We start from the raw sequence: 22,987 nt of genomic DNA, 5'->3' as shown, positions 1-22,987 counted from the left end.
GCTTTCGGCCAAAACAACCCAACCTGCTGTCCACCAGGATGAACAGCCACCACCAAACAGGACCACCCACTGGCACAACATGAAGCTGAACCTAACAGGCTTTATTTCAGTGGCTGCATCAGACTTCCTCCTACTTCGTATGCCCACATACCCTCACTGTCATTGTGTGTTGCCCTCTGCCAATACACCTGCCCATAATTTCCCCTTTCCTGCACTCTCCTTCTTCCTCCCCCCACCCACCCACCCACCCCACCCCACCCCACTCCACCCAGCCACCCCCACTGCACCTCAAAGCCTTCTCCGGCTGCCATTTAGTCCTAGAATGCTCTACTAGACAGCGCTATTCTATCCATCCCCACACGTACCCAGCTGTGTCGGCAGGAGGAACAGGACGTCTAGTCAGGTGAACGCAGGGTTTTAAACACAGGATCAAACAGGGGTAATGCAGGAGTAAGTTGAATAATGAGTAAAAAAAAAAAATATGAATGCAGATAAACTACTATGAACAGCATAGTGAACACGTTATTGTAGCCGAGATAGACACAGAGTCCACAGCAGTACAAGTTTATATGCCAAATAGCTCCGCAGATAAGGAGAAGACTGAAGAAAAATATGAGATAAAACGAATTATTCAGATGGTGAAGGGAGCCGAAAATTTAACACTCATGAGGGAATGGAAATTGATAGTAGGAAAAGGAAGAGAAGGAAAAGGAGAAGGTGAATATGGACTGGGGGAAAGGAATGAAAGAGGAAGCCACCTAGTAGAATTTTGCACAGAGCATAATTTAATCATAGGTAACACCAGCGAGGGTCTATACAAGGGCAACGTACTTGAGGGCAATATTATGAAAGCGGAAGAGGACATAGATGAAGACGAAATGGGAGATACGATACTGCATGAAGAATTTGTCAGAGCACTGAAAGACTTAAGTTGAAACCCCAGGAGTAGACGAAATTCCATTAGAACTACTGATAGCCTTGGGAGAGGCAGCCACGACAAAACTCTTACCATCTGATGAGCAAGATGTACGAGACACGCGAAATACTCTCGGACTTCAAGGAGAACACAATAATTCAAATACCAAAGAAAGCAGTTGTTGACAGGTGTGGAAATTACTGAACTATCAGTTTAATAAGTCATGGTAGCAAAATACTAACATGAATTCTTTACAGACAAATGGAAAAACTGGTAGAAGCCAACCTCGGGGAAGACGAGTTTAGATTCTGTAGCAATGTTGGAACATGCAAGGCAATACCGATCCTACGACTTATCTTAGAAGATAGATTAAGGAAAGGCAATCTTACATTTCTAGCTTTTTTTTGTAGACTTAGAGAAAGCTTTTGACAATGTTGATGGGAATGCTCTCTTTCGAATTCTGAAAGTGTCAGGGGTAAACTACAGGGAGTAAAAGTCTATTTACAATTTGGTCAGAAACCAGATGGCAGTTATAAGAGTCGGCAGGCATGAAAGGGAAGCAGTGGCTGGGAAGGGAGTGAGACAGGGTTGTAGCCTATCCCCAGTGTTATTCAATCTGAATATTGAAGAAGCAGTAAAGGAAACTGAAGGAAAATTTGGAGTAGGAATTAAAATCCATGGAGAAGAAATAAAAACTTCAAAGTTTGCTGAAGACATTGTAATTCTGTCAGAGACAGCAAAGGATGAGCAGCTGAATGGAATGGACAATGTCTTGAAAGAAGAACATAAGGTTAATATCAACAAAAGCAACAAAGAGGATAATGGGATGTAGTCTAATTAAATCAGGTGATGCTGAGGAAATTAGATTAGGAAATGAGACACTTTAAGTAGTACTAGAGTTCTGCTATTTGGGGAGCAAAATAACTGATGATGGTCGAAGAGGATATAAAATGTAGACTGGCTACGGCAAGGAAAGCGTTTCTGGAGAAGAGAAATTTGTTAACATCGAGTATAGATTTAAGTGTTAGGAAGTCTTTTCTGAAAGTATTTGTATGGAGTGTACCCATGTATGGAAGTGAAACATCTAACGATAAATAGTTTAGACAAAATGAGAATAGAAGTTTTCAAACTGTGGTGCTATAGAAGAATGCTGAAGATTAGATGGATAGATCACATAACTAATGAGGAGGTACTGAACAGAATTGGGGAGAAGAGGAATTTGTGGCACAACTTGACTAGAAGGAGGGGTCAGTTGGTAAGACATTCTGAGTCATCAAGATGTCACCAATTTAGTATTCGACGGAAGTGTGGCGGTAACAATCATAGAGGGAGACCAAGAGGAGGAGACACTAAGCAGATTCATAAGGATGTAGGTTACAATAGTTTCTTGGAGATGAAGCTTGCAGAGGGCAGAGTACCATGGAGAGCTGTGTCAAAGCAGTCTCTGGACTGAAAACAACAACAACATGCCATGCCATGCCCAATCTCCCCCCCCCCCCTTTTCTTTGCAGTGGTTGGAAAATTCACAACCTCCAGTATGTGTGTTATCCCAGCTACCTGTCATGTGAGAGCTCTTAGAACTTGCTAAGCTGCTACAAATAGCCAACTGCAACATCTGCAAGTCGTCTTACTCAGCTTCAGAAATGGGAGTGCTACTTAATTTTTCTGTCACTGTTCACTACCAGACATAAATTTTCCTAATAACTTATGATTATTTAAAAGGAATTATTGTTTCTTGAATTTGATTGTATGCAGCCGAGAGCAACCGGCAGGAGGAATGCCAAGGCCAGGTTGTGGACTTCACCAACCACAGCTTATTGGCTGTCACCGCCAGCCATTCCTCCTCCCACAACTGCATGCACCTCCTGTGTAGGACAGAAATGACTGACAGACTGCAAGGACCATACTTCTAGATTTCTGAAAAGCATTTGACACGGTGTCCCACTGTAGGCTGTTAACGAAGGTACAAGCATAGGCGATAAATTCACAGATATGCAAGTGGCTGAAAGACTTCTTAAGCAACAGAATCCAGTATGTTGTCCTCAATGGCAGATGTTCATCAGAGACAAGGGTATGATCAGGAGAGTCCCAGGGAAGTGTGATAGGACTGCTGCTGTTCTCTATATACAAAAATGATTTGGTAAACAGGGTGGGCAGCAATCTGGGGCTGCTTGCTGGCAATACTGTGGTGTATGGTAATGTGTCAAAGATGAGTGACTGTAGAAGGATACAAGATGACTTAGACAAACTTTTAGTTGGTGTGATGAATATCAGCTACTAATTGGTGTAATGAATGGCAGCTACTTCTAAATGTGGAAAAATGTAAGTTAATGCAGATGAGTAGGAAGAACAAACCTATAATGTTCAGATACAATATTAATAGTGTCCTGCTTGACACAGTCAGGTCGTTTAAATATCTGGACGTAACAGTGAAAAGTGATATGAAATGGAACAAGCATGTGAGAACTATGGCAGGGAAGGTGTGTGGTCGAATTCGGTTTATTGGGAGAATTTTAGGAAAGGAACGGCTTACCTGTAAAGGAGACGTGTGTACTGCTCATGTGTTTGGGATCCTTATCAGGTTGGACTGGAGGAAGACATTGAAGAAATTCAGATATGGGCTGATAGATTTGGTACCGGTAGGTTTGAACAACATGTGAGTGTTATGGAGATGCTTTGGGAATTCAAGTGGGAATCCCTGGATGGAAGGGGACATTCTTTTTGAGAAACACTATTGAGAAAATTTAGAGAACCAGCATTTAAAGCTAGCTGCAACACGATTCTACTGCATCCAACACACACTCTGCATAAGGACCATGAAGATAAGATTTGTGAAATTAGGGCTCATATGGAGGCATATAGACAGTGATTTTCCCCCCTTACTCTTTGCCAGTGGAACAGGAAAGGAAATGCCTAGCATGCTTACAGAGTACCCTCTACCACGTACTGTACAGTGGCTTGCAGACTACCTTTGTAGACATAGATGTAGAATTATCTGCAGATGCAGCACAGTTTCAGAGGTAAATAGCACTAAAGTTAGCTAATCAGGCTGTTGTGCATGCCCCAATTCAAGCCACCTGCAAGAGACAGTGTCACCACATGTGTTCTTTGTTTGGTTTCCTAAAGCTGAACAAGGGAACAATACAAAAACTGGATGAGGGGAGGTAATAAGGATTGAACCTGAGCCAAAGGCTGAGCAGCCTAGAGTGATATCATCCATGCAACGAGAACAGCCGACACTAATGGTAACTGGCAGTCTACTTGAATTTGCACGCGCATTGGCCTGATTGGCTGACTTCAATGCTAATTAAATTCAAGGCAAACTTCCCATCAGCACCCCCCCCCCCCCCCCCTCAGATTTAGCAGTAAGAGGGCACAGTTGACAGCCTGTCAAGACTAGGAAACAGGAAGAAGGTGTACTGAACTGTGAAAAGAAAAAGCAAAATAGAAACAGTGAATAGTCCAAGGATAAGAAGTGCAATATGGAGCCATATAAATCAGCCATGGTAGTGTGGTTAAGTGGTCATGGTGTTGTACTGCCATGCAGGCAAGTCGTGTTCAAACCCCTCTCTTGCCATTTTTTTATTTATTTTTATTTATTTATTTATTTTTATTTTATTTTATTTTATTTTTTTCCTGCTGTTCGCTGTATTCAAATCTGTGTGTGTGTAGTCGTGTAACATCCATTTACAACAGCAGGGTCTAAGGAAGGCACTTATAATGACAGCTGATTCTGCACCACTGCTCTATTGCCGCTGAAAGGAAGTGCCTTTTGAATAAGAACAGCAAACGTTTGATGACAAGGCAACAAGTCAACTGAATCCTCCACCAGAGAACACATCTGGTGTGTCATGTAATACGAATCTCTTACCGACGCACCTAACTTGTACACCTGGTAAGAGAGTGAGATATGCCTCTTTGCCCAGTTTAGATATTTGAATGAATGTGAACGCAATTACTCCCATGGAAATGAGGAAAACATAATAGTTTGTCAGCTAAGATGCAACACATGAACGCAACAGTTTCACAATCGCACACTTTCTCTGTGCTCTTTCAAAACATACATTTTTAACATTTCTGAAGTTGCACTCTGTTTTTGAAGTCTTGACTCTTTAATTCCTTTGTTATAATGGAGTTCACAACCGTTTGTTGTTTCCATTTCTGTGAGATGTCTATGTAGTATCTTAACTGCTCTCACTATTCATGCTTGTTTGTGACAGTAACGTATTCTTACCACATGACTGATATTCTATAACCATTGTGTAGTATGCCAAGGCTACAGAACGTGAATAAACATTTTAATAACAGGACAAACAGTTCATAATATTGTGAAAAAAATAAATAAATATAAATGGCACAAGGGAGTCCAACACTGTGACCACGTAACGATGACACCGCTGCGCTTTGATGTACCTCTGTGTTGCACTTCTCATCCTTGGACTTCACTGTTGCTATTTTGCTTTTTTTCCACAGTTCAGTAGTTTTCATGCTTGATCTGTGTTCAGCTGTTGACAGGCTATCCACTGGGCCATCTTAACATTAAATCTGGCAACACCCTTACAAACTTTTCAGGCAGTTCCTGACCATACAAATGATTTTTTCTGTTAAGGAGCAACACCTTTTACACATCTGTGATTTAGTGTTTCCTGGCATTATTTTTCGTTTCCCCAACAGATTTGATGATTACAAAATCTAGAGATTAATGATTTAGGTTTCTTGTGGGCATTCACAGCTGTACCATCCGCACCTGGAAATAACTTTTTGCAAGTTAGGAGAAGATTTTCTGGTTGCTGGAAATAAGGTAACAGGTTTTGCTTTCCAGTCATGCTATATTTCAGAGTGGAACACTATAAAATGCCAGTCAGCTACACGTGTAAACAAACTAGAACTGACATTCACTAATTTTAGATGTAAATTAAAATGTTTATATTATCTCAAACTATATCTAATGAAATAGTTCGTCTGAATACAATTCACTGTGAAATAGTATTTATTACGAAATTTCCCGTTTCTGCATTCTGAACCAGAATTTTAATCTACATTTGCATTTATTGCAGTGACTTCATTCTCCCCCCCCCCCCCCCCCTCTCCAATATTTTATATTTATAACAAGCACATTGCCACTCTAATACCAAACATCAAAAGAATGACAGGTACCTTTTATCTGGGTTGAGATCACAGCAAAGGAAGGCTACCCGATAGAAAGGCTCAGGGCAACTGCAGCAGAACTTCTCACGGAACACCTTTTGATTCAGGCCAAAGTCTGATGAGCGTGGCAAGTAGTCTGGATCAGCATGAACTCTACCAATTATCTGGAATAAAAACAAACAGGCTACTGAGTTCATAGAATGATACTCATTTCACACCTGAACAGAGCTTACACACTGATTCTTACAATTTAACACTGAAGTCTGCACAGGAAAATAGTTACATAGAGTAAAACGTGTTGAATGTAATTCCTTGGTGACACACTAGACTGGTCCTATTGGAGATGGAATGTCCTTGCCTTCCACAGACCGAAGAAGTTTTTGACCCAGCCAATCCTCTCTCCAGATGAACATGGACTACAGATCACAGTATGACTTCCCACATTCTTAAAGGCAAAAGTAACAGCCAGGAGAGTGGGGCAAAAACCAGAGATCAATTCCAGACTAACATTTGAAAGTTGAACTAATGCTGACACAAACATTACAGAAATACCTAATCCTAACGTAAACATTACTAAACAAAGGCACTCTGCATGCTACAGCTTTGGAATTTACTCCACAAAATGCTTGATGTCTCACAAGTTATTAGCAAGGAAACATCTTCACATCTTCAAATCTCAATAACAATGCAATTTATCTTCATATGTATGTTTTATTATTTGAGGCATCTAAGCATATATAAAGTAATGTATTAAGAAAAGGAATTTGCCTTGGCCAGATGAAAATAATACCATTTACTTTTCACGGAGCATGACATGAACATAAAAGAAAGCTTCTTCACTAAAACATAGTCATGAGGACAGCCATGAACAGCATGTGCTAATAGGAGAGATGATCACAAATTTTCATGCTACCATTTCATATTTTAATAATCAATGAAGGAAGAAAAAGTAAGTGAAAATGAAGTTACCCTTCTGAAACATGTTAAACCATCGAAGTATGGTATAGCAACATGAGCATAATTTTCCAATCACAAATAGATATTTCCTTAAGACACTCATTTCTTGTAGCCTCTCCACAAATGTGCTTGGCACTTTTCTTTCATTTATGACGACATGACAATACTAAAAGCTCTTTTATGAATTTTAAAAGTTGGTGCAGCATGAGAAAAAGACGGGAAAAAATTACAATGCATTTATAGTTAAAACCTAGTAGGAGTAAAATATGATCCTGTAATACTACACCAAGGCAGTTATAAAAGCAAAACTTACAGCTTGTCACCACTAAGATGTACAGAAGGGCTGTCCACTTTCACTTCTCTGGGCGATGCCATAATTAAAGTGAAACAAAAGTCAGAGTTAATGGCAAAAAAAAAAAAAAAAAAAAAAAAAAAAAAAAAAAAAAAAAAAAATATGCCCATAATGTCTGCAGACAATATAGTAACCTGCACAGATTACTTCATAAGTAAGAACAGGATGCTTTCGATCATCTCTTGAATCCTGTTGTGCACAAATGATGAATATGAATGTATGATAGGCTCTGAAGATGACAAGGCGTCAAGACAGACTTCAGGACTTACGTGAAAAGATCTTTCTTGGTAGCGTCATTCCAAAAGACCAAGCAACAGAGAAATTCCCTAGCAAGGAATGCTAGGTGAAGAGAAAACCTATTTAGAAATAACCACATGAACGTCGACAAATATCTTGTTGCTGGAACATTTATCTGTGGCACACTATTATGACAGTAAATGATAAGACAGCAGTTTAAGTTAGGAAAATACAAACCAGTGACAATGGCAGCATAGTGGTGGAGAAAAGTGACAACAACAATGTGGGCTACATAAACGGCATGAAGCTGTAATGAATTAGTAAAGACTCATCTCTACCTAGACAAAAGGACAAAAGAAATTTTCAAATTCTTTCACTTCCTTAACATAACATTCAGAAAAACCCAATGGAGGGGAATAATGTTATGCTGGAAGGAAGGAAGGAAGGAAGGAAGGAAGGAAGGAAAATTAGGGTTTAATAACCCATCACTATGGAGATCACCTGATACAGGGCACAGGCTCAGACTGATTCAAGTATGAGGAAGGAAACCTACTGTGCCCTTTCAAAGGAACTATCCTGACATTTGGCTAGTGTGATTTAGCGAAATTACGGAAGACCTACATCTGGATGACTGGATGCGGCTTTGAACCATCATCTTCCCAAATCCCAGTCCAGTGAGCTAATCACTGTATCACCTCACTTGGTGGTTAGACTGAGGGAATTAGATTAGGACTCGAGACACAGAAAGTAGTAGATGAGTTTTGCTACTTGGGCAGTAAAATAACTGAAGCTGGATAAAGCAGAGAGGATATAAAATGTAGACTGGCAACACCAAGGAAAGCATTTCTTAGAAAGAGGAATTTGTTGACATACAATGCAAATTTTAATGTTAGGAAGTATTTTTTGAAGCAGGGTGCTTCACAGCAAAGGCGCTCCAGGAGCAGACAGCAAGTGCAGGTCTGTGAGATGCGAGTACTGTAGCCCCCTCTATCACCACAAAAAATAGGGCAGGGAGCCGCACTGACACAAATGTAAACAAGAAAATTGATCATGAATGAACTGCGTAGAAAAATCTAGATGCCTTTACATTCCTTGTCAAATTACACATTAATTACTTCAAGCAGCTGATCATCACAAATTGAGTATGGAATGCTTTTTTTATTTTCCCATTCAGTTAACTGCAAATCCTAATTTCTTTCTCCTACACGACTGACACCTATCTCTAGACATGGAAACTAATAAATTCCATGACAAACCTGTATTTTCTACACTTCCTTCAAAGCTGTCAAGAATGCTACATCCAGATGTGCGCCTGCAGCTTCTACAGTTTCATAGTGTGTTACAGAACAGGCAACACACACTTTACGAAGATTTTCCAAACTGGCTCTGAACATCGTCTATCATAACCTGTGGGAGATGCACAATTGTCATGTTTGATAACATCACCACGTGGAACTATTTTACCTGAAGTGGACAAGTATCACACATTCTAGTGTAACTACAAAGCATATTTTTATTAAACCACCATCTGTGAAAGGGCAAACGAATTATGCTAAAAGCTGTGCAGTTTTGCAACTCATCAAAACAGCACACTTAACTTTATTTTCCTTCCGGTTCTTCTTCTTCTTTTTCTTCCTTATCATCATCATTTTGTGTTTCTGTATACTCCAACACGGTAACACATGTACAGCCCTTGAAAATTGAACATCCTGAAAGTATTTGAGGTAGGAGACCTCGTCTTTATCAAGGGTTTTTGAGGGCGGTGGGATCATTCTAATAAGATGTCAGCAAAGTTGACATCACATTCTGTAGAGCCATGTCGAGCCACGAGGTGCCGACACCCATCACACTCTTGGTCATGAATGAATAGACAAGATGTGACCATCATTTGCACTTGAGCCAGATTAAGGCCACTAGTTCTACTTAAGTAATATATCTACTCTGTTGTAAACCCTATCACAGAGGTTTGAGTGGGGGGGGGGGGGCATATGCCACAAATCTGATCTGTATGTCACATCATGCTCTCATTTGTATTATTCTTTGGGCAGAGGGCGTGGCTGGGGGCCTCCTGATATGCCATGCTGGCAGGGGGCTCGCTCTCTTATTGTTCAGCTGTGTGGCAATGAAGTTTGCCAAGAATCAGAGCTGGGAGTGGGGCCGCAACTTTGCTCAGTGGTGACTCAAGTGGTCACATATGCTAAAATTTTTGCAAAGCAATCTTTTTGCATAAAATGGTAAGATTTCTCACACTGCTGAGTGAAGTGTGAAGACACTGTCAGTGTTACAGAATACTGCTATTATCTGGCACCACTGTTGAAACTGACCATCCCCTATTTCACAGTTACCACTTCTCCCGTGTTGTCAAGACCACATAATGCTTGCGCATTTCCTTCACTTTTCACTAGGCTGCAGCTGCTCTGGTCCCTCGCGGAGTGTAGCCTTGTACTGAAGTGAAACAGAGGTGATAAACAGTTCAGACAAGAAGGAAATAGAAGCTTTTCAAACATGATGTTATATAAGAATGCTGAAGGTTAGAAGGGTAAATTGAGTAACTAAGGAGGAGATATTGAATCGAAATGGTGAGAAAAGAAATTTATCGTACAGTTTAACAAAAAGAAGGGATTAATGGACTGGACACATTTTGAGGCATCAAGGAAGAGTAAAATTGATAATGCAGAGAAGTATGAGGGTAAAAACTGTAGACCTAGACACAAATATAGTAAGCAGGTCAAATGAATGTAGGCTGTAGTAGTCATGCGGGGATAAAGAACCTCGTACCGGATCGACCAGTATGCAGAGCTGCATTAAACCCGTCTCCAGACTAAACGGTGACAGACACCAGTGGTTTGTAAAATTTTCTGTTTTCACGATGCACCAATTCAGTAAAAATTCTCTATTTGTCTCCACCTTAGCAGTGTGACTGCTGGGATTGGTGTTTTCAAGCTTATATAGACACAGTAACAGCATTTGGAATCTTTCAGAAAGGAGAGAAAGTGACAAGTGAAACACAATGTCTGCTCCAACAGTCAGTAGTTTTTACTCATGATGATGATGATGATGATGATGATGATGATTAGGGGAAAGAGGGCTCTCAAAAGCTCCAGGTTTTGTACAAAATAACATGACTTGACAACCAAGCATATTGTATTCACAAATGCCACTAAAAGAAGAATCCAAGGATTTTAATAGTTTGTATCATACCAGCAGTGATGAAGTTGAGTCAATTTGCACAAATCCGGTAGTGCAATTATTTGAAAAACTATGATATGCAACCTATTGTTAACAGAACCAGTCTTAGAAAAATTTGCTAGTTTCTGACAAGGAATATACCCAAACTTTTCCTGTGCTGTAATAAATTCTATCAGTTTGTACCAGCCCTTGAAACTCAGCAATTATCAAAATGTAAGTTTGACAAAACTCATTGGAAAGGGGAAGTCCTCAGTAATTCAAGAAGATGACAAGTAGTTAGACACTTCTCTTTCAGCTCTTCAAATGTTCTTTCACAACTTTATATTTTGTTTTGTTGATTTCTATCCAGTTTCTAATACTGGAGTCTTGTTCTAGACTGCAGTATATCAGTTGAAATGTCTGGATCAACACTGAAGTAGCACACATTTAAGCTATTCTCACTAGCTATATGTAGAAGATGCACACACACTAGTAGTGGAGTGTTATTTGGTATAGCATAAGAAAGGAACTTAAGTAAAACTGTTTAAAGAACTATGGCCTCATGCAGTACTTCTGGCCATTTGTAGCATGTACGAAGTGTGTGAGAAACATAATGAGACTGACAACACTGAACAATCTGCCAACACTGTGTTGTTCTAGTTGTGTAGACCAGGGTGTTTATCCTTTCTAGATGCTGAGTACAAATTTCAGTTCCATACAGTCACACATGATTTGAGAGACTGCAATCAGTGAAGTTGTGTTTTTGTTGTGTGTTACAAAAATAGAACAGTGCAATTTAGAGCAATGTTATGCCATCAAGTTTTGAGTTAAACTTTGAGAATCCATGAGTGTGACCTCTGAAAAGTTGAAACAGGCCAATGGGGAACGTTCCTTATCAAGAGAACAAGTTTTTTGCTGGCGCAAATGACTTTTGGAAGGCCAAGAACATGTTGAAGATGAACCTCACTCAGGGAGATCAATTTCAAGAACCAACAAAAGTTTTGAATGTGTGCATGCTCTTGAGAGTTCAGAACAATGTTTAACAACACAGATGATGGAGAACCTGTTAAACCCGTCTGACCAAAGATTTGCACATACGAAAAGTTTGTGCCAAGATGGTGCTGAAAAACCTCACATCTGAGCAGGACAATTGAAGGAACGTGTGCTCTGATCATCTTGAGAGTATTTCCAAATTACCACAAATGGTTGAGTCATGTGATCACTGGTGACGAATCCTGTATTTCTGAGTATGATCCTGAGAGAGCGGCAAATTGAGGACTGGCCACTTTGACATCTCCTCAACCAAAAATAAGCTCAAATGAGCAAATCAAAGATCAAAACAATGCTGATTTGATGTTTTGACAGTAGGGGTATGGTGCATAAAGAATCTGTTCTTCCAGAACAAACAGCCAACCAAGTGTTATATGAAGATGTCTTTAAAAGGTTCAGGAAATGTGTGGATCAAGTGAGACCAAATATTGTAGACTAGTTGGTGCAACATCATTACAATGCCCCACGTCATATCTCCACTTTCCTCATGGAATTTTGTTCCACAGCCCCTGAATTATTGCCCTACAGTGGTGACAAGTCAGCACTGGAAAATTCATATTGTGGTCCAACAGAGTTTGCTCTTGAGAAGGTGATATTTACTGGAAATGAAATAGCTAGATGCGAAAAGCAGCAAGAAGTGCAATAGGTACCGTATGCAGGTGACTGGATAACTACTGTACTAGTTCCATGGTTCTGAGTGCTTCAATCGTTCTACAGTGCACCGGTATTTTTACATCAATATTTATTATAAATGTGATTACACTGTCAACACTAATTCTAACTTGTTTTTTTACAAAGTGTACTTTATTTTTGACTATATGCAGCCATACATATGTAAATTCAAACTATCAGGATACTGATGGGGTCCCTATATTAAGCTATCCTATCTAAGGGGTATATCAACAAAGACACAATACAGAATAAGTTATGTATAATGAGACGTAATAACTGCAGTCATTGATTTGTTAGCAAGTGACAACTTATATTCTGGATAATTTTAAAACAGTGGCTTTGCTGTAGTCTGGGATATGTATGCTAGATTATGGTAATCTGTTTCGTTACCTCACATAGCACAATCCCAAAGGAAAATATATCAACTTTTTCATCATATTTGTTGCCCTTCATCATTTCTGGTGCCATCCAGTAAGGGTTTCCTACAACTGTGTAACGTTTTTTCCTTTCACAGCGTCTGCTTCCTGGACCAGTTCCTCGTTTTCCATAACGCCTTCGATCTGCAGCACTCACACCCACAGGATTCTGGGAGATTATACGTGCTAGCCCAAAATCAGCCACAACAACCGTTTTGTCCTAAAACAAAATGCAACAGCTACCATTTCACAATTTCAAAAATTCCCACTGAGTTACAATCTACAAAATTACATGCAGAAAGTAGTGCAAATATGATAGTACACAAAAAATTTACACTTTCCTGGGGTAATTCCACTTTTCCACCTATTATTTAAAAATTTAGAAATAATGATCATTCCTTTCTCACACATTTTCAAACTTCAATGTTCTTATACAATAATATGTGAAAATTGCATGTTATGTACAATTACAGCAGTTCCATGGAACAAATTTTGAACTTCTACACACTGTCTAAGTATTTATACTTAAACACTGCTTTATACAGGGCTAAAATTTTATTATGTGCTCTATTACATTTACCACTGATCATGAGTCTCTGAAATGGCTGCGGTATAAAACATTTTAGGGAATATGCTACTATATCAAGAAAGTCATGGAAGGCAATGTTAAAAAGTTAAAAAAAAAAAATTGCTTATTTATCAGTATGCAGGTAGATAGTTTCTTGTTCCATGGATCTTTTGTATGATTTATTGCAATGATGTGGAATGAGTCATTTTACATTCACATTACCCATTCATATGTAAATACGGCTACATGCCGATCTACAATTTTTAAGTACTATTTCGATTCTTAAAATCACCTTTGACACATTACAAAATTAAAATTTTTTCTGTGGAATAGAAGTTGTCAAGGAGAAACAGTTTATTCTCAAATTTTACTTTTCTGTCCTCCAGGCATTTTATATCATGTGGTAAGTGATAAAACGTATTGGTTGTAGCATTGTGGAACCTTTTTTTGTGATAAATACAACAACATTAATGTGGAGTAACTTAGTCATTTTGTGTCCTCTGGTACTGAGTACTGCAGTAAATTAATTACAATGATCTTCATGAGGGAATAAACCATAACAGATGTCTACCACCATTAATGTAGGTGAGCACCATATATTATCCCTACAGCACATTTTTAAGCACTGAACACTTATTTTCTGAAAACTGAACTACCCTAGAACATTATTCCATATAACAGTATTGAATAAAAATACGCAAAATATGTTAGCTTACCCATTTGTCTCTCCCAAGATTTACAGTGAAAATTTGAGTAAAGTGAAATGCTTTATGAGTTTCATAATGTATTTTTCGAGTTTAAATTTTATCAATATTGACACCTAAAAATTTTCAATTTTCTACTCTAGTTATTATTTCCTCACCATGTGTTACATTTATTATTGGTGCAATACCTCTAGATGTGCTGAAATGAACCTCTTTAAACAGAGACCATTCACAGAAAATCGTAAAGTAATACTTTTAAGAACATTATTAACCATTTCTTCTGTTGCTGTATGTATGTTTGGACTGATTACATACTAGTGTCATCAGCAAAAAGAACTATTTCTCTTGTCAAATGTGCACAAGCTCGTGCATAAACTGGATGCTGGCTGCTAACAAACAACATGGAAAGTTGCAGCAGAAGAAAGCGTTCTCGATAGGGTGCAGCCATCAACAAGTACACAAGATGTATCCCATGCCACTGATATCCCCTAACCATCTGTCTGGTGCATTGCACATGACAAGGGACTGCATGTGTTTCATTACAAATGCATCCAGGCATTGCAACCTGGAGACAACAACAAGCACATGGGACCTGCACAATGCTTTCTGCAGGAATCCATTGCAGACCAAAGCTTCACATTGTTCTCTTTGCCAATAAAGCTGCGTTCTCCCTCGAGGGTGTAATGAATGTTCAAAACCTGCGTACATGAGCACATGTGAAACCACATGCTACGTATACGCATGCCTCAGAAAACAAATTTACCCTTAACGTGTGGGCTGGCATCACTGGAGATCCCTTCAAGACATGCTGAAGGATGTTCCCATGGCTATTCGTCACCACATTCAATGTCAGCATTATGGAGCCTCCGCATGTTTCAGCAGACAAATGATTTCCCAGCCGCTGGACTGGTCGCAGTCAGCCAGTCAGACGGCCACCACAATCACCCAATCTGTCTCCAATTGATTGTTTCCTGTTGGAGTTATCTGAAGGGCCTTGTATATGAAACATCGTCAGAGGGCCTAGCGTGTATCATTGTTGCACCAGAAGGATGCCTTTGAGAAACCCAGGTATGTTTGGCAAGGTACTTTGTTCAATGCAGAACATGATGTCAGGCTTGTCTCGATGCATCTAGACAAAACCTCGCCCACTTGTAGTGGGTGCCCATTTATAGAATGCGACTAAATAACTGCAATACCATTTAGTAGCACCAGAAGCCATTTGCGACCCCCAGTTCCTATGGGATTAATGATTCTTCTCGAATGCCCGACATGCCATGGCAGTTTGTAACCTCTTTTTGAATCACTCTGTATTATCCATTGGTTTGCCATACGATCAGTTCCATAAATCCTCAGTTTATCCAAGAGAATATGTGATTAACAGTCAAATGCCTCAGATAGGTCACAGAAAATATCACCTAGAACTACACTGAAGTGCCAAAGAAACTGGTATAGGCAAGCATATTCAAATATAGAGATATGTAAATGAGCAGAATATGGCACTGAGGTCGGCATGCCTATATACAAGACAACAAGCGTCTGGCACAGTTATTAGATCATTTACTGCTGCTACAATGGCAGGTTATCAAGATTTAAGCGTGTTTGAATGTAGTGTTACAGTGGGTGCACGAGCGATGGGACACACCATCTCTGAGGTAGCAATGAAGTGGGGATTTTCCCGTACAACCATTTCATGAGTGTACTGTGAATATCAGGAATCCGGTAAAACATCAAATATCTGATATGGCTGCGGCCGGAAAAAGATCCTGCAAGAACGGGACCAATGGCGACCGAAGAGAACATTCAACGTGCAACCATTCTGCAAATTCCTGCAGATGTCAACGCTGGGCCATCAGCAAGTGTCAGCGTGCAAACCATTCACTGAAACATCATCGATATGGGCTTTTGGAGCCATAGGCCCTCTCGTGTACCCTTGATGACTGCACGACACAAAACTTTACGCCTTGCCTGTGCCCATCAACACAGACAATGGGCTGTTGATGACTGCAAACATGTTGCCTGGTCGAATGAGTCTTGTTTCAAACTGTATCGAGCGGATGGATGTGTATGGGTGTGGAGTCAACCTCATGAATCCATGGATCCTGCATGTCAACAGTGGACTGGTCAAGCTGGTGGAAGCTCTGTAATGGTGTGGGGCGTGCACAGATGGAATGATATGGGACCCCTGAAAGGTGTAGATACAACTCTGACAGGTGACACATACATTAAGCGTCCTGTCTGATTACCTATATTCATTCATGTACATTGTGCATTTCGACAGTCTTGGGCGATTTCAGCAGGACAATGCAACACCCCACATGTCCAGAACTGCTACAGAGTGTCTCCAGGAACACTCTTCTGAGTTTCAACACTTCTGCTGGCCACCAACAAAATGGGGGAACCTCCCGCCCTAATAGAAAACTGTGTGCGAGAGGACAGTGCCCAATCCGAAGACACGTGAGGGTCACTTCATACTGCCTGAGTAACCGGCAGGAGGAATGCCATGGCCAGATTGTGGACTTCACCAACTGCAGCTTATTGGCTGTCACCACCAGCCAGTCTTCCTCCCACAACTGCATGCACTTCTTGTGGATAGCAGAAATGACAGAGTGCAAGGGAATAGGACACTGCCACATCCTGCCCTTAGCAGCCAGATCAGCCTGTTCATTGCCCCACATTCCGACATGACCTAGCACCCAGCAGAATGGCACCTGCTTACCCCGTCATTGGAGCTAGTACAGTTGGTCATACATCAGCTGGATCAACTCCTCAGCTGGGTAAAGATTCTGATCCTGCAACATTTGTAAGGCACTAAGGAAATCGGAGCAGATGAGAAACTGAGTGCTCCGAATATGATTCATCTGCTCCAGTGCTTTCAGGATTGCATAGAGCTCCGCTGTGAAAACAGTATATTCATCAGGCAGGTGAATCCTGGTGACATGATCAGGGAAAACTGCGGAACAGGCAAGGAAATTCCCTTGTTTGGAACCATCAGTGTAAATGATGGTAAAACCGTGATGCACATCTAAAATGTTAAAAAACAGAGATTGGAATGTAAAATCTGGCATATTATCTTTCTTAAAATTAGTCACATCTAAAATAAGTCGGTCTCTGGAGGAGCCAAGGTGGAAATCTGCTCCAACCTCAACGTAAAACATTAAGACCAGCCATATCAATCTCCGAAAGGTAATCCTGTGCACGAATCCCATAGGGCCTCCTTGCTCATTGCCAGTTACGAAAAAGCCATGCCAGAGGAAGCTGAGCAACGGTATGGTATGCAGGTGTGTATGGTGTGGACATAGTTTTATATGCATGGCATATGAAGTGGTGGTTCACCAGCCTCTGCATGGAGGCTCTGTATGGGGGCTAGTTCTGAATGCCCCAGCGGCCAACCTAATCCCTTAATGGTGCACAACATCCAACATCTTTAAATAAGAAGGTCTTGCAAACAAATACACCATGCACCCATAATCGAGCCGAGATAGCACAAATACCCTGTAAAACAGGAACAGACAAGTCCTGTCTGCTCCCCACGTACTATGGCTAAGACATTTTAAAATACTTAAAAGCCTTAAGTGACCATGTTTCAGGTCTTTAAGATGAGTTAACCACAAAAGCTTCAAGACAAAAATGAGCCCCAGAAATCTCACCGCATTTTTAAAAGTAAGGACTGTGTCCCTCATCCTAAATTCATGAAAGGTTAAAATCGAACGAGGATAGTGAAAAAGAACACACACGGACTTCTTGGTGGAAAACAAAGTCACTGTTCTGCGCCCATTCGTTCAAACATCGAAGATCAAGTTGCAACTGACGCGTTGTTGTTGCGAGACTTGTAGAAGAGCAAAACAGAGAGAAATCATCCACAAACAAGGAACACTGGACAGGACTTTTCACTATGGACGTAATGTTATTAATAGCTATGGCAAAGACAGTTACACTGAAAACGCTACCTTGAGGGACACCATTCTCCTGCTTAAAGTGATCAGACAGGACATCACCAACTTGGTATCTAAAATAGTGTGGCGTAAGGAAAGAATAAAAATGGGAAGATAACCACGAAAACCCCATTCATGAAGTTTCTTCAGGATGAGACGCCTTTAAGTACTATCGAAGGCCTTCTCGATGTCAAAAAATACACCTAGAAGATGGCGACGGCCTAGGAAAGCTTGTTGTATAGCCACCTCCAGGAGGGCAAGGTTATCAAAGGAGGAACAAAACCACTTGAACCCACACAGAAAGCAACTAAGATGTTGCCAGGATTCTAAGATCCAGACAAGGTGGCAGTTGACCATCCACTCCAAGGTCTTTCCCATGCAATTAGTGAGGGCAACATTACAGTAACTACTTGGGCATGTGCAGTCTTTCCCAGGTTTTTAAAGAGGAATTAAAACTGCCTCCCGCCACGAGTCAGGAAAGCGACCTGACGCCCAAATGTCCTTAAAAAATGTGAGGAGGGAATCTTTGTTGCGCCTTGTGAGGTGCCATAGCATACTGTAAAGGATCCTGTCATGACCAGGGGATGTGTCACGAGCCGCAGACAATGCAGAATCCAGATCCCATATGGAGAATGGGCATTTTTAAACTGCATTAGAGGTGGACTGGAAGTCCAAACCATACCTCTCAGCAACCACTCTATGGCACTGGAAACCCGGATCCTGACTGGCTGTTGCAGTAACTGTGGCAAAATACACCACCACAGTCTGGGCAATGTCTCTCGGATCTGTGTGGAGAGTGCAGTTATTCATTACAGCAGTCATGGGGCACCTCCCTCCTCTCCCAGAAATTCTCCTGATTGTCTCCCACACAATGAAACTTTTGGTGGAACGATTAATGGTATTCAAGAACTGTTGTCACAACCTCTTCTTGCTCTCTCGAATAATTCGGTGGCATTTCACCCTCGCCACCCGAAAGTCTGCAAGATTCTCAGCATTTGGCACTCCACCAAGGGACAGATTGCCTCTTCTGGTGGCTCGTGGACTGTGGAATGGATGCTGCAGTGGCAAGGTGGATCATTTTGGTAATATGATCCACCCATGCCTTGACATTCGCACAGTGTTCGAACTGGGCCAACTGGTTCTAGAGTCTCCAATCGGCTCAATTGGGCACCCATCACGGCAGTTTTCTTTCGGGGCCCACGCCATCTGGCAGGAGAATACAGATTGGGAAGTGATCACTTCTGTGGAAGTCATTGACCACTTCCCTTTGAGCACTGTGGGCAAGAGCTGGAGAGCGAAGTGAGAGATCAATGGCAGAGAATGACCCAGTCGCTGTGGAGAAGCCTCTCAATTGCTCTACCCCTGGAACAAGTAATTGCAGAGCCCCAAAGCACACTGTTGGCATTAAAATCACCACAGATGATGAACGGCTGGGGGCGCTGTGCAACAAAGTCGGTGAGAGCCTCTTCATCAAGTGCATCATGTGGGGACAAGTAAAGGGAACATACAGTCAATGGATGATGCACGTGCACGCAACGGCTTCTGAAGTTGTCTTAAGTGAGAGAGGAGAGGAATGGTAGTCTGTCCTGATGAAAATGCTTACGCTTCCTCTAGCTCTCTCTCCACCCAGGTCATCCTTTTTGTGGAGTGTATAGCCTCATAGCTCAGGGGAGTAGGGTGGAAGTAAGTCTCCTGGAGACACAGACACGGCAGTCTACCCTGAGAGAGTAGACGAAGTTTCTCCACATGCATTCTGCTGCCCTGCAAGTTCCATTGAAGTCTGGGAGCCATCTATGATGGGGGTAGCACCTGTCTTTCCGACGGGGTGGAGGGACTGCAGCAGGTGGAGGGGCAGTCGTGGGACGAGATGATTGCCCCACACATACGTCATACTCCATCAGCTCTGGGGATGAGTTACATGAAGCATCATGTAAAATGAAATCAACACAGTCAGACAGGTTACCACATAATTTGACTTGCTGTTGCTGTTTTATAGGAGCTTTTTGCGGTTTGGTGGGCTTTGGTGGAGCCAACGTGGGAGTGGTAATGGCTGTACTGGGCTTCTAAACAGCCTCAGCTGTTGGAGGCACCAGGGGCTGGTCCAAGTCAGCCACTGTACCTTTCTTCTGTCGCTGGAGTAGAGGCTACATGCTCTGAAACACTTGTTGCCTTGCAAGTGCACTGACATCTGCAGGTATTAGTGCCAACACTTGCAACCTCCGTCGGCATCCACTTTTGGAGTAGGCTTCTGAACCATTGACGCAAAAGATGTAGCAAATGTGGGAGGTTGCATCGACTTTTAGATTTTTTGCCTCACCATATGGGATACATTCGGTTGTTTTATTTCCTGGATTTTGCCTTCCTCTAAAAAAATTCAGCGGTCCCTACTCCAAACAGGGTGGTTTCCAGAGTAATTGATACAATTGATTTGGCTGGAGATGAGCAACCAGCTCCTTCATGAGCGGCCTTGTTGCAGTTGCCTCAAGTCGCTTCACCTGTACACCCTAAGGTGGTATGCCCAAAACTCTGGCATTTAAAACAGCACATTGGAGTCGGGAAATAAGGCCTCACACTAAGGTGAAGGAAGCCAGCCTTAATGTGCTCAGGAAGTTTCGTGCCACTGAAGGTCAGAATAAAGGAGTTGGATTTGGTAAGATTGCCATCAACCCTCTTCATGATATGTTGCACGTCGACTATACCTTCCGGAGCCCACTCATGTTGCAGTTCCTCCTTGGGAATGTCCACTTGATCCCGGCATGTCACAACACCTTTGCAAAAATTCAAGCTGCTGTGCAGTTCAGTGTTTATGGCATTTTCCCAAAGGCATTTAGCAGTTTGGAGGTTAGCTGCCTGTTGGGAATTTGAAGTTTCCACTAGCAAGGTCCCACCATTGTGCAAGCACTTCACCGATTTTAAGGAGGCACAGATTCCCTCCAAACCCTTTTGTATGTAGAAGGATGAAACCCTCTCAAAACTACCCTTCTTCCATTTCACTATGAGAAACACGTTCTGAGGACCAGAATGCATTCTGTTACTAAAGACTGGACTTGTCATAGAGGCGCCGGAGTCAGGGGGACTGACTACACGAGCCCTCTTGATAGACTGGGTGTTACAACCTTCCAGTGGTCCACCCTCTCTGCTGGGAGGAGGAAAAGAGGATTTCGGAGGATCCATTTCGGTCCCACGAGCAGCTAGGGAAGTAAGGGTCCACTTAGACAGAGCCCCGCATGCCTGAGTAAGCCTTATACAATTGAGGAGCGGCAGGTTCCCCGGAGGTTGCCCGCTAACAACTGTTCTACCTCAACAGCCATGCATCTCATCAGCGAACAACACCCCTTGAGATTGAGGTTTTTTTTGTAGAGGTTTATTCCATCCTCGCGATCCGGGCGGTTAAACCAAGATCCCCATTTCCTGAGACACACAATGTTCCACCCCCACGCAGCTCGGTGGCGCTAAAGCATGCCCAGAGCTTATGGTGACAAGGGACTGGCAGCACTTACCAGTTCCCAGCTCAGGAACCCTGGGGTCGCCAAGCCCATACCCCCGAAATGAATGCCGAGCCCCTGGAGGCTCCAGTGACCCACTTTTTACAAGACTGTTCAATGTCCTTTCTGCTTAGTGTATATCAAAAGTTAATTTTGAATAATGGTATGAATTTATCAAAGAATAGATTGAATTTTATGTCAGTATTGGGATCGTTACAGATTTAATCCCAGGGCTTCTCTTGCAAGTATTCTTAGAAATGTTTATCCTGGAATCATTAATTAATTGGTTTCCAATGAGGAGTATCTGTACCATAAGGCACTATCTGATTTACCTAACTATGCATCATTATCAGAAAGACCATGTGTTACTGGGTATCCAGTGGTTTTTCTTGTTCTGATCATCAAAGAAAACATTATCAATTAGGGTCCTACTGCCTTTATCCACTTCTATTGGAAAGTTAATTGAAAACTGACTGTATGATTCAAATAAGGTTTCCAGATCATTTTTCCTATAATTTATACCATAACTTATATTGCAGTAATGTGTGTAGAATAACAAAAACACACACTCTCTCTCTCCCTCACACACACACACACACACACACACACACACACACAGTTCCCAGGCATGGTTATATGAAATAACAGCATTGTAATTTATTTCCTCGCTAAATGTATGATGTATATAACTAACCTCTCTAACAAGGCAGTTGTGAGAGTTTAAGTCACGGTGGATGATGTTCATGGAATGCAAGTACGCCATGCCAGCAGCAATGTCCTTTGCAAATGATGCTCTCTGTTCCCATGGTAATGGTTCAGATATGTCATGCAATAGCTCTCTTAGCGTGCCCCCTGAGATGAACTCAGTGACCAGGTGCAAACGCTTGTCTTTGTACAATACTCCAATGAAGCGCAGCACATTATGATGATGCAGACTACGAAGTACCGCCACCTGAAGCAAAAATATAACAATATCAATGCTAACCCATACATGAGTTTCTTACCCTTACATAAAAATGAAAGATGTAATATGAAAGCCTCTCACGGAAGAATGTAACATTAAGAAAGGGGAGGGGGAAATGCCATGGTAATTTCCTTTCGTCCTCGTCATAAGACTGAAGGCTCTTTGGGTAGAGACATATGGAGTACTGAGATGAAGTTGCAGCCATCTTAAAATGCCAGTAAAGGAAAGAGAAGCAACAACTAAGTTAAATATATCCTTCTGAATTGTGTATCTGACAGCAGGTATAAACTACAATTTGTAAATTTTAGTTGTAAGAAAGATTAGTGACATAATGAAGGCAGTTGTTGATCTCTTCACAAGCTGCAACATAAAATAAAGTTAAATTGCTTCAATTTATTAAGCTATGGCAGGTTGACAT

The 22,987-nt window shown here is 41.4% G+C and overlaps 1 protein-coding gene across 1 annotated transcript in view; it reads right to left on the bottom strand.

The window, feature by feature from the left end:
• Positions 1–22,987, bottom strand: part of LOC126203522 (LIM domain kinase 1) — a 170,525-nt gene that overhangs the window by 11,027 nt on the left and 136,511 nt on the right. The window contains exons 10-12 of the mRNA XM_049937846.1: positions 22,300–22,557; positions 12,891–13,136; positions 6,074–6,228 (exon numbers count right to left, since the gene is read on the bottom strand). Coding sequence (XP_049793803.1) covers positions 6,074–6,228; positions 12,891–13,136; positions 22,300–22,557 — 659 coding nt within the window. The remainder of the gene's footprint in view (positions 1–6,073; positions 6,229–12,890; positions 13,137–22,299; positions 22,558–22,987) is intronic.

Source organism: Schistocerca nitens, chromosome 9 (genome assembly GCF_023898315.1).
Source record: "Schistocerca nitens isolate TAMUIC-IGC-003100 chromosome 9, iqSchNite1.1, whole genome shotgun sequence".
Classification (NCBI taxonomy): Eukaryota; Metazoa; Arthropoda; class Insecta; order Orthoptera; family Acrididae; genus Schistocerca; species Schistocerca nitens.
The sequence above is the reverse complement of the archived record's forward strand: the minus strand, read 5'-3'. Positions and strand labels throughout refer to the sequence as shown.